Source organism: Stegastes partitus, unplaced genomic scaffold (assembly GCF_000690725.1).
Source record: "Stegastes partitus isolate 25-593 unplaced genomic scaffold, Stegastes_partitus-1.0.2 Scaffold1305, whole genome shotgun sequence".
NCBI classification, from domain to species: domain Eukaryota; kingdom Metazoa; phylum Chordata; class Actinopteri; family Pomacentridae; genus Stegastes; species Stegastes partitus.
In genome coordinates, this window is record NW_007579036.1 from 182,947 (window position 1) to 195,472 (window position 12,526).

General features: G+C 40.4%; 1 protein-coding gene across 1 annotated transcript in view; it reads left to right on the plus strand.

The window, feature by feature from the left end:
* The window catches only part of dpp10 (dipeptidyl peptidase like 10), a 114,267-nt gene extending 103,028 nt beyond the window's left edge, over positions 1-11,239 (plus strand). Inside the window, exons 16-25 of the mRNA XM_008298324.1 lie at positions 497-541; positions 3,590-3,688; positions 3,780-3,849; positions 5,105-5,299; positions 6,135-6,189; positions 7,021-7,120; positions 7,544-7,602; positions 8,251-8,323; positions 8,629-8,702; positions 11,102-11,239. Of these exons, the coding sequence (XP_008296546.1) occupies positions 497-541; positions 3,590-3,688; positions 3,780-3,849; positions 5,105-5,299; positions 6,135-6,189; positions 7,021-7,120; positions 7,544-7,602; positions 8,251-8,323; positions 8,629-8,702; positions 11,102-11,239 (908 nt within the window). The remainder of the gene's footprint in view (positions 1-496; positions 542-3,589; positions 3,689-3,779; positions 3,850-5,104; positions 5,300-6,134; positions 6,190-7,020; positions 7,121-7,543; positions 7,603-8,250; positions 8,324-8,628; positions 8,703-11,101) is intronic.
* Positions 11,240-12,526: the final 1,287 nt, after the last annotated feature.

Consider the following 12,526-nt stretch of genomic DNA (forward strand, 5'->3'; position numbering starts at 1 on the left):
TTCAAGAAAGGAAATAAAGTAAGGGCTGCGGTTTGTGTTGTAGTTCAAAGAAAGGAGAGTGGGAGGAATATTGTGGTGCATAATAGAGTTTTGCAGCTGCCTAGGGAGCATTTCAGCTGCAGCTGAGCTATTGAGCAAACCTGCCATCCTATTAACCTCTGACTAAGTATTTTGCAGAAGGACATTGAAAAGAACTGACTTAATTTGACAGTCTGAGGCTATTAGGGAGGCAGTGTGAGTGACCTCTAACCCCTAATTGATTCAGGTGAGGTAGGGAAGGTGACACGCAAAATCGGAAAAAAAAACAAGACAGCTGCCTGCATTTGACTTTCTGTGCAGCAGCTTCACTGAGGCAACGTTACATACATAACACCGCTTCCAGTGTTGTGTTTTCAGTTTGACGAGGTTTTCTTCTGGAAAATCATCTCTGATTAAATAAAGAGGAACATAATCCTGCTTAAATTACTTACAAGTTTCTCTTTTTTCTCCCTTTTAGGTCCTGGAGCTCCTACAGTGATCCTACACAGCCTCAATAATTCAAGTACGTTTATTTGTCTCACCTTTAAGGGGTAACTCAAAGATCTGTGGAAAAAAGCATTTCCTCTGAAGAACCACCGTCCTGTTGCATCCAGGCCACTCTGACAACAGCAGATGTTGGCTTAATCTGAATACTTTTAGGGTTCTAATATCATGATAAAATATTTAACTGAGACAATATCATAGTGTCTTCCAGCTTACTCAATACCTGCAGAATCTCACCTAGTGGGAAGTAGAACTTAATCAAATCCTCTAAATGAGAAATCTCTGTTCTCTGGGGAATTACAGGAGTTCTCATGTTGTAATATCAAATGTTTTGTGATGTAACAAGACAGGAAGTGTCTCGTTTTACAAGAAAACCTCTTGTTAAAAAGGTATACGTTACATCTGTGTGCGTCCATAGACGTCGGTGTTCTAGAGAGATGTTTTTTAGCTTCTAGCTTCATGCAGCCTGGACAGTTTCCTCTCACGCAACTATTGATACCTTCAAATAAGTTTTTGTTTGCTTATTTTTGGCAAAAGCTCCACAGTTTCCTTGTATTCTTAATGGATGGTAACATTTTTTATGAATGAAGCTTTCTCACGCAAAAAAATTGAGCAGGTTAGCCTCTTTGTTAATAAATGATGTTCAAACCAGCTATTGTAACATGAATGATGACAAATGTTGAGTCAGATGGAGTCCATGTTGGTGTACTGTCATGAGGGAAACCTCACAGACGAGTTTATCGTCATCAAGGACTTGGCTACAAAATCTGAAGTTCATTTTTTTGTAGACAAACTTTCATATATTCTATATTTATTACATGTGAAGTGAAACATCTCAAGCCTTTGTTTTTATTTTGATGATCATGGTTTATAGTTCATAAAAATCAGATATCTGGTACCTCAAAATACAAGAAAAAAGATTTACAATGTAGGAACGTCCAACTGCTGTAAACTCTCTTGATTTATACACTCAGTCCTTGGTTTGGGCTCTTTTACCACGAATTACTGCATCAATACGACGTGACATGGAAGAGATCAGGCTGTGACACTGCTGAGGTGCTGCTGAAGCCCAGCTTGCTTTAATAACAGTCTTTAGCTCGTTTGTATTTTGGGGTTGAGAGTTTGAATAGAAACTTACTCAGACTGGAAGTATTTTAGTCGTTTGAGCTGCTAAAGTTCTGATATTCGTGAGCTATAGGCCACAATCTGTATGACAAAAAAGGCTTGAGATGGTTCACTTTATGTGTTATACATGTAATTTTTGACTTTCTACAACACCTTATGGAAAGTTTATTAAATATATGTTCAGATTCTGAACATTTCTTGTCATTAGGTTACCTCAGAAGGTACAGTTTAGTTGTTCATATCAAACTGGTTCACACAGCTTCAGCTTCAGCGTTGTTCTATTCTACAGTAATAAAAGTCCCTCCTCCTCCTACACAGTTGTTGTTCACAAGCTGCTCCCTTGATATTGACTCAATATCAGCATTAGTCTATCTAGATACCTAATACCTACCTGTCTATTGGCCAGTGTGGTGGCTTCTGTAGATTATTGATGTGGAGGAGTCTGTTATGAGTCTAATATGTGAGCATGAAGATGCATTCATCATTGCTGAAGATTTAATATGAAAGATTTCAACCATTTTTTTTCTCATATTTTTGGATTTTCAAATTGTATTTATTTTTTGTTTTCTTTTGTAAAGTTGTCACTGTTAAAAACATCAACACTGCCTGAAGGACCAGACAAGACCGCTGACATTTCCCACCCTGCTGGAGATGAAGGCAAAAAAAAAGAAATGTTCTCTAAATCTTGTCACATGAAGCCTTTCTTGTTTCTTTTTTACCTTTCTGTGACTTGAGACAGTTGATTGTAGTCTGTGCTTTGATTAGGTCTAAGGCCAAGGTCTGAGTGTGTTGAAATGTAGCTGGTGTAACACCTAAAGAGGAGCTGATGAGTTTTTCTTTTGGTTCTTCTGTCAGAGCCGGCGGGGTTAAAAAAAAAAAAAGAGCGGATGAAACAATGTGATTTGGGTTGACGCTTCGCAACTGTCGGCACAAATCCAGATTTCTTCTCTCAATTCATTTTCTTCTGTCTTGGTTCCCTGAAGGCACCGATGTAGACACACATGCTTTACTCGCCCTGCTGCATTAACTCTCAACACACACATGCTTTTTCTTGTTATCCATGACTGTATGTCTATGTTGTTGTTTTTCTGTTGTTTTTTTTTTTTTCTCCCCCCTCCTCAAAAAGTTAACAGCTGTGCTGCAGAAAAGCAAGCAATTTGCCCAGGGTTATTTGGACAGACCCTCCATCCACAGCTGGGAACTCAAGGCCCCTGGCGGTTTCATAATGAGACGTCTATTGATTTTGGGTTTTCCATTAGAAATGCTGGATGAATTCCATTTCATTTAGCTGCTTCTCAGATGGCTTGAATGGAAAAAATGGCCAAATCAGAGAGTCATTGTTTATTACGTGTGGAGAAAATAGCAGGGCTCCTGTTTTTGAGGCCAGAAGGAACACGCTGCTGTGTGTAAAAATGCTTTCCACAGAGGAAACCTTTTTGATTGTGTTTTTTTTGTGCTCATCCAAGTTTGACATTAGGACCAATGACCAAATTATTACAGTCAGAATTGAGGTCAGATTTCTTTGTTTCCTTTCCCCAGAGCTGCATTCAGCTTTTTGGATTTCTCTTGTCAGACACATATTAAAAAAAAAAAAACTCCTCGTTTAATTCTAAGGCTGAGAACACGTGCATTTAGTTGTAATTTAAAACTGTCCAATTTATTTTCAGAACAGAAAAGATGAAATCCAGAAATGTATTCAGCTCCCCAATCTCCCCCAAATTTACCACAAAATGAGACCATTTCAGAAACGATCGGCACGACTCGGATCTCCTCCGTCTTACCTGCACTTTCCATCTCATCTCATTATGTTTCTGGCTGGAAAGACAATTCCACGTGTTATTATGGGTTATTTGTATGCAGCTGCACTCGGGTTATTGACGGCAGTTCTTGGACTCTGTCATCCTTTAAACACATTGCCCTCATTTCTTTTTTTTTTTTACAGATTACTACATCCTTGAGAACAACTCTTTGCTGAAGGCAGCCTTAAAGTACAAAAGGATCCAGCTGACTGACTTTAGATCCGTTGCGATGGAACATTTCGGTGAGAATAAAGTATCGCTTCCTGTCGTGTCGCTGTGGATAACGGATGAATTGTTGCACAGATGCATCAGCTTTTCTCTTCTTTTTTCCAGACTTGCCTTTGAAGATCACCTACCCGCCTGACTTCTCTGATTCCCGCCACTATGGACTCCTGTTGCTTGTGTACGTACTTTATGCGACTGTGCAGAGCATATGTCTGCAGATAAATTACATGGTCGTCCTCTGATGTAAAATTCTATTTCTCATGCAATCCTTAGGTGTTTTTTCGTTTTTTTTATTAACGGCTAAGACAGAAACTGCATGCATGTTTAATGTATGAGGGCCCGGTTGTAATCAAACCCCGACAGTAGAGAAATTTGCATCCAGAGTAAATGGGAAGTCAATCACAGGGTACCTCTGTGGCACCCTGTGATTGACTCCTCTTCACATCCGTTTGAATATTCATGCAGTGAAAAGAAAATTCAGCGCTGAAAGGAAGAAATGTTTACATGCCAGGCTGACAAAGCCGGGGATATGCAATATTTTAACCAAGTGCTGTGTGTGAAGCCTGATATGTGTTCCTTCATTGTGCCTCAGAGCTGCCCAAAAACCTACAAGAAACAAATCAATGAGCCACACTGTTGCACTGGCTGACATGTTGCTTTATTACCATGAACACACTGTAGATCATCGTGGATCAAGCCTGAACACACCGTCCTGCTCCTCACCAGAGCACCAGCTGTGTATTGATCCACAGCTTAAAGTAGCAAAGTCAGACACATCTACAGAACTTTTTTTCTGAAGTCCTCAAATGTGTTCATACCCTCCCATTAAAGAAGGAAACACACAGCTGTCACTGAAATAAGATGAAATTGACAAAAGTAGTAATAAATAAAAATGTAATGAAAATCATGACGTTGCTTTTGGATCGTGGTTCTACAGAAATATTAAAAAACAAAACAACAACAAAACAAGAACAAGCAAACAAGTATGATAGGACCCATAAACTAATATTTTGTTGAACAACCCTCTGAGCCAATCACTGCTATCAAGTGTTTTCTGTAACTCTCAATCTGTTTCTGCCTTTGTGAAGCGCTATGAGATGACTTGTTGTTGTAAATATGCGCTATACAAATAAAATTGAATTGAATTGAATTCTGCACCTGTTGACAGGTGTTTTGATTTTGGCCACTGCTCATCAGCAAAATTTGTCCAGGACAGGTTTTTATTTTATTTTTTATTTTTTTAAACATTCTTTTTTAACCACAATTCAAAAGCAATGTCTTATTTCACTAAATTATAATTTAGCAAATTTTTATTTATTATTACTTTTTTCAGTTTCTAGTTATTTGAGTGACTATTGTGAATTTTGCCTTTTCTTTAATACATCTGAGGACGACTGTACATACTACATACTAAATGACTGTCTTCTCTTCAGTGACGGCGCCCCCGGCAGTCAGACCGTGAGCGACCGTTTCGCCCTCGGCTGGGAATCCGTCCTGGTCAGTTCGGACGGCATCATCGTGGCCCGTCTGGACGGCCGGGGCAGCGGCTTCCAGGGTCAGAGGATCCTGCACGAGATCCACCAGAGACTGGGAACTGTCGACGTCCAGGACCAGATCGCAGCAGTAGAGTACGTTGTCACATTTCACATTCGCGTCTTATGAGCTAAAATATTTATTGAAATCCTCGTTAGCACGTGCAAATATCCTGATAGGACAATACCATCCTCTTATTATTATATCTGAATATACACGCACTCTAATATCCAGCGTGTAAAAAAAAGAAAAGAAAAGAAATTAATTAAAAAGCTTAATCATTGAAATTGAATTCCTCTTGAGGTTAAAAATATTTCTTATATTTCTGGAGGTTTCATAATTGGATTGAGAGAAACCAAACATGACTGTAACATAGGACTGATCAGGTTGAACAATATTAAACACGTATGTTTTCAGGAACATGTAAAATGAAACCAGGGGTGGTTTCATGACTTAAAGGTTGTGGCTCCTCCATTCTTCTGAGCTGTTAGCTTTAAAAACACTTTGTTCAATTCACATGAGGTTGCAAATGAGATGAATAAGACTGAGATTCATTTTTATTTGTCATTGTCTGGACACGTCAGTATGCTGCTAGATTCCTTTATTAGAGGTTGTGTCTGCTCTGACGCCTGCGTTAATATCCCACAATGCAATGCTGTTGTATAATAAATAATAATAGTGGACAGCGACCAAAGTAGCTCAGCCCTAATGTGTAGTTCTCTTCAGTCTTCATTGAGGTTGGTGTGTTACCATCCATCAGGAGTAGTGCCCGAAAAAGAAAAAAGAAAAAACTATACAAGTTGTGTAAGGGTTGATCACGCTTACGCTAAAGCACGTCTTAGCATTTAGCCTCATACTGCTGTTGACTTCCAGGTGTTCCAAAACTGTTTCGAACGATGGCTCATGTCGTATGTTTGTGTTTTTTTCCAGATACATGATGAAGTTTCCATATATTGATCGGACGAGGATAGCAGTGTTTGGAAAGGTGAGCCTGTGTTGTTGATCATGCCACCAATCTCCAGTCTAGAAACACAAATCATACTATTACACGCATGTTTAAGTGAACGGATGTAGCAAAAATGTAAAACTAAAATTATGCTTTAACCCTCTGAACCCCAAAGACAGAGAGAGAGAGAGAAGCTGTAGAAACAGAAAGAATGGTTGGATTTTCAATTTAATGGCTCTATACTGATCATGTGTCCAAAATAAAATCCAAAATAAACTTAGAATTGCAATATTTTGCAATATATGATTCTAATTAAATCAGTTAATTCCTTTTTTAATTAAAAAAAATAGAGAAAAAAATATCTTTCCCCCTTTTTTTATGACTCGTGACATTATAATTGTTTCTGATATGATTTGATGATCTGATATGATATTCTGACATATGTTTCTGATATGATATTATTCTGATTAAAACAAGTAAATACAATTTTTAATTTAAAAACAAAAAATAAAGAAAAAAATATCATTTCCTCCCCCCAATTTTTATGACTCATGACACTATGACTGTGTTGTACAGAGAAGACATTTCTGAGTTGTGTCTGCTTCTGGTCTTCTAGTTGTGCTGTTTCCATAGAGATGCAGGACTCTACATTGCAGTGAAACATAAACTCACATTGATGACAAATGACACTGGAGCAAAAATAAAAAGACAAAGCAGAACAAAACAGAAACTGCTCCGGGTTCAGAGGGTTAAATGTCAAGGAGCTCTTCAGTTACATATCTAATGAACAGCTCCAGTCATCACATCTGAGGTCACTCTTCCACTTGTTGAACTGATGAATTTGGGCTGACCTTCTGTCTTCCTGCTCAGGGTTATGGCGCCTACATAACGTTAATGATGCTCAAGTCGACTGACAGCCTGTTTAAATGCGCGTGTGCCATGTCGCCGGTGACGGACTGGAAACTCTACGGTGAGCACAGAATCTCTCTCCTCGCCGAGCTGAACTGACATTTGCATTGTAAATCACACAAAAATATATTCTTGATATTTTCCAACCGCCGAAGCGAGCATGAGATTGTTTGTGTGGAGGCGGACTACAACTTAAGATATTGTATTTCATTCTACTTTGGCCTTCAACTGGAAGGAAGAGAAAGGACTGAATGTGAGGTGAATCAGGCTTTTAGCTGTAAACCAGCATAAAGAACGTCCTCTACAATTGTGAGGTGACACGGAGGACACGTTCACCCACACAGCGTGTTATTTCCTCTTCACTCAAAGTATTTCATTTGGGCTCGGGATGACAGGAACTCCACTTTGTTCGGGTACTTAGCTGCAGCTGAAGCACTGTCTACCAGTGGCACTGTTAAGAATGTATCTCTTCTCATTTGCACAGCATCAGCGTTCTCTGAGCGATACCTCGGCATGCCATTACGGGATGACAGCAGATATCAGGTGCGTGTTTACTGCCTCCCCGTGCTTGTTTGCCGTTGATCTTTGAAAGTGTAACATCACTGACACACCTACAGTTAAGCTCCCGCAGTTCCTGAATGCCGCCGCTATCAAAGTCAGAGGCAGCGATGCTTGTCTTTTTCTTGTGTTTTTTTCATGCTCCGTAGGATTTTGTCACTCATCTCTTTGGTTGCTGCGCGCGCCGGTGTGTCAGATCACATGCCGGAGGTTTGCTATAAGCCACCGCAAAAGGCTTGCCTGGTTCTCTCAGGCCTGTTGATGTTTAGCTATCAGAGGTGTTTTTTTCCTCTGTGATAAGAAAGAGGCGGCGAGGAAGAACAAAACTGTTTTGTGCGAGCACACTGTAAACAACAAATCTGAAAAGAGAAGAGTATTCATTGTTTTTACTATCCTGCAGCTTGGCATTTCCCCCCATAATTTGCACAAACTGTGATATCCCGAGCATAGAAAATAGCGTCTACTGGAGAGACTTAATCGCTTAAAGATCTCTAATTAATTTGAGTGACTCCATGTAGAATGTAATTCACCACAATGCCATTCACTTGATGACATTCTGCATATTTCTATTGCCAGTGCCACTTAGCATATCTATTAGTTTATTATCTCTCACCATTTCTGACTTCCTTGCAGTTTTCCAGTGTGCTCCAGAACGTTCAAGCGCTGAGGGAGCAGACACTGATGCTGGTGCACGGCACGGCAGATGGTAAGAGAAAAATAAATCATAGATAGAATGAAAAATATGCTATCTGTGTGCATCACCGCTGAGCACAAAGACGCCACGCAATCCTGGAACGTAATGAGGCAAATGGTTTTTAATCAAAAGATAAAGGCAAAAGTGGGTTATCTAAATCGATGCTGGGATTTCCAGAGGAAAACATTCCCTGATGAACCATGCGTGTCAGATTTGTTGGGGAGGGTATTTCCATCCTTCCAAAAATCTGATTGTCTCTTCTTTTTCCCAGTTTGGATTCAGAATCTTGCTGACATGTTGTATTTCTTTATCTGCAGCCAACATCCACTTTCAGCATACTGCTGAGCTCGTCAAGAACCTCGTGAAAGTTGGAGCAAACTACTCAATGCAGGTGTGTAGTGACTGAATAATAAAAAAAAAGGTGGTGTAAATGTATGTTAAGTGTAATGTTGATGCAACATGTGCACAATTATGTAAATAATAAATACTGAGAGTGAAAATATATGGAATCAATCCTAATCCAAATAACGATGCACAGTCACAGAGATGTGTAATCACGTCACAGGTTTTGAGGCTTGAAGCTGGAGGAAAAAAGTCGAGGCAACAATGCTGCTGGAGGTCCGACAATAACAGATACTGTAGGTCAGGATGCTGATTCGGGCTGCTCACAGTTTGCAGCTCGCGATGCTGCAATTTGCACCAAAAGCAAATTCCTGGTCAGCAAAAGAAACAGTTACTAAATCACTATTGCAGTAATATAACTTAAATCAATGCCAGTTTTTGTCGTTTTCTTTTTTTTTTATGAGTGTGACATAAACTAAAGTTTATCAGTAAATTAAATTCAAGATGCTGCAATTACACAGTGTGCATCTTAACCACTAAGCCAGCGGTTCCCAACCACCGGGCGGCGGACTGGTACCGGGCCGTGGGTCATTTGGTATCCGGCCCGCACAGAAAGAAAAAAAAAAAAGTTTTATTGGTTTATTTTTATTTCCAGCGCAGTCTACAGGGTGTTTTATTTTGAAAAATGACTAGCTCGTCTTCCCGTCACTTCCGTCTGTGGTTGTTTCCGCACTTGACTGTCAGTTTTCATGGCCGGCCGTTAAACTAACCACTGCCGAAATGTATAAAAAAAAAACAAAAAAAAACTAACGTCTTTGGAGAGCTTCTGTGGAAAGTGAGAAAGACTTGATGCTGAGATAGATGAAAGAGTAAACACATGTTTAGCAAGTAATTTTATTCGTTTGTGAAACTTTTTAATAGAAAAAAAAAACTATTTTTTGTCATGTGACCACTCTGTATAAAATTTTCTTGTGTAAAATCAGTCCGCAGTGCAAAAAAGGTTGGGGACCGCTGCATTAAGCTACCAGAAAGCACCCAGTCCTAGTGTCAGGTCAGGATTTTTTAAGCAAATTTTCAGTGACCACAAGAGGAAATGGCACGTAAATGTAATTTTTGATGGCAGAAATACAACACTTCCATTCTGACCCCTTTTCAGCTCATGAAGCGAACTGTTTGGCTACGATACAGATACAGCAGACATACATCTTATCATTCATTTGAAGCTTCTGGCCGCCAAGTGAACATACAAGGTGATTAAAAAGTGTTTAAAGACTGTAAGCAACAAAAATTGCGGTACTTAATTTTAATTCGACCACTACCCCGTGTCGTTGTTGTGCCTCTGCAACAACTGTAATATTCCCTGGATGTCTTATTATGCAAACATGTCTCGCACCATCTGCACTGAGCTCTGAATCTCCTAATATTTGCTAAAACAGACACTTTTCAACTTTAATTACCTTTTGAGGAACAAGAAGAAGTAATGGGTAGCCAACGGGATCCCACAGGATGTTGCAGTAGAGCTCCACCTTAACAGTCCAACCCTGGGGACTCATTTTGCAGCAGCCACGTACAGCTTGAATAAGGAATGAGTCTGTTCCTGGTGCTTCTGATTGGCCGCGTATTGTCCAGTTTTGGAGACTGACTAAACTTTTCCACTGTGACAGCTGCTGTTTCTTCTCTCAGTGGTAGCCATGGAACCATTTTTCATGGGCGGAATTACAAATGCAAACCTTGCAGTGATCACAAAAGCACAGCGCGGTGTCATGTAGTCTCATGATAGTTGCTGATTACTAGTCTTGCTTAGCCATCCCATTCCCCACCAAAAAAAAAGAGAAAAGATTGCCTTTCCGCCAGATCCAAATCCTTAGCAAAACTTGAAATTGTGAAACTGCGTAGTAGGTTGCTGCCTAAAGGTTGTTGTTTCCTGTCGTAAAGTGGATTTTAAAATGTGCAGATAGTGAAAGACGAAGACAAAGCTGCCTTTAAATGAGCGGCTAATGGCGGGCTTGTAGTAACTGCAGGATGCATCCAAACAATCAGACTACTGCTCATACGTTTTGCTGCATGTGTGACCGTGATGAGTCCCGTGCAACACAAGCACAATATTCAATTGCACCAACTAAGTCAAATACTCATTCTCTTTCAGCTCTGTTTTGGTCTCCACCGTCTCTTTAGAAAACTAGCTACCCTTTTAACCTCTAAATCTTCCACTATGTTCACCAGCTTGTTGTGTTTGTCTGCCTGCTGTTTGTTTCTCAGCAGGTAGAGTACAATTGACTTTTGAAGGTGTGGACCAAAACAGTAAAACTGCTGGATGTCAAACCAGAAATTGAGCTGAACAGCACAAAAAAACACTCCGTGGAGCTGAGATGACCCACAGAGTTGCTAGCAAACCTTTTGCAATCAGAGTGATTTGAAAGACGCAATAACTTCCTTGTTACCCAACAGATCTACCCAGATGAGGGCCACTTCCTGTCTCAGCAGAGTCGCCAGCACCTCTACGGCACCCTGACCAGCTTTTACAGGGAGTGTCTGAAGGAAGAGTTGCTACCGCTGCCCGATGACGAAGAGGAAGAGGAGGAGTAGACGGAAGGCTCAGAGGGTCAGAGCTTTGGCAGAGCTTGAAGAATTTTTGCTAAAATCCGTCAAGGCCTTTCGCGTTTGGACCAAGTGTTTAGTCAGACATAGACACTGGGATAGAGCTGTTAATGCTCTTACGGTGTGCAAGTGTGTGTGTGTGTGTGTGTGTGTGTGTGTGTGTGTGTGTGTGTGTGAGCACTCCAGTGTGTGACTGTGTGTGAATAAACGTGTTGAAAAGATACCTGAAGGACACGACAGTGACACTTGCATTGCCGGGACTTGAGGCAGGAACTGCCCTCTAGCGTAAAGTCATTTCAGTTTCGGGATGCTCTGTTTCTCGGCAAAGCACACGGAAGACTGCTTCCATCTTTTGCAGGCTCTCTGGGCTGCAGTCATCCACACTTAACCAAGTGCATGGTTCTTTTATCCCTCCCCCCCTCCTCCTCTTTCAGCTTCACTCATTTTTGCCATGTAAGTCTCATGTGTGGTAGCACTTGGGAAGAAAAAGAACACAGATGTACACCTTTGATCTCACCTCTCCTTCGGTTGTTATATTGTTGCACAAGGAAATGCTCCAGTCATCTGCGAACATGTTTAGTCACGTAAGTTCACCATGACCCGAGCCAGTCCCGAATAAGTGCAATTTCCTGCTGAAACCCTCCACCATCGCCCACCCTAAATGGAAACAGTCTTTAGAGGTCACACTTTATTGTACAGGGGTCTTGTGTAGACATGTACAATGCCTTATGAGGTTCAACATACTGTAATATTACTTGCTGGCAGTGGTAGTCATCCATTAGCAGTGTCATGTTAACCTATGTCAACTCAGGTCCTCGAGACACAGCATTGCAGTCAGTTTAGAAACCCTTAAAACACTATGTCGGCTGGATGAAGATATGGGATATTGGCCATATAGTAATTCAAGTTTCCGGCCACCACACTGCAAAAGTTCTCCATCTTAATATGTGATTTGATCTTAAATCAAGCGACGAACTCTCTAAGAAGGCGTGAGATCATTTTCAGTGCATCTCCGCCAGATTAACGAGACATTTCCCCTATTTTTGGATGCTCTTCTTTTGAGAAAACGGTAAATAAAGTGGGAAATAAACGAAGATGGCTGTACTAAGATGGACAATTTTACAGTGTCAGTAAGGTATTTGCATGTCTACAGGGAATGTGTCAAGTGTTGCCACATTTTGTACAGTACAATACAGCAGAGTGTGTATATAAATATATTTTTAAGATGTCAGATCTCATAGAAAGTTTAGTCTATGGGGATGGATTCATTTGACC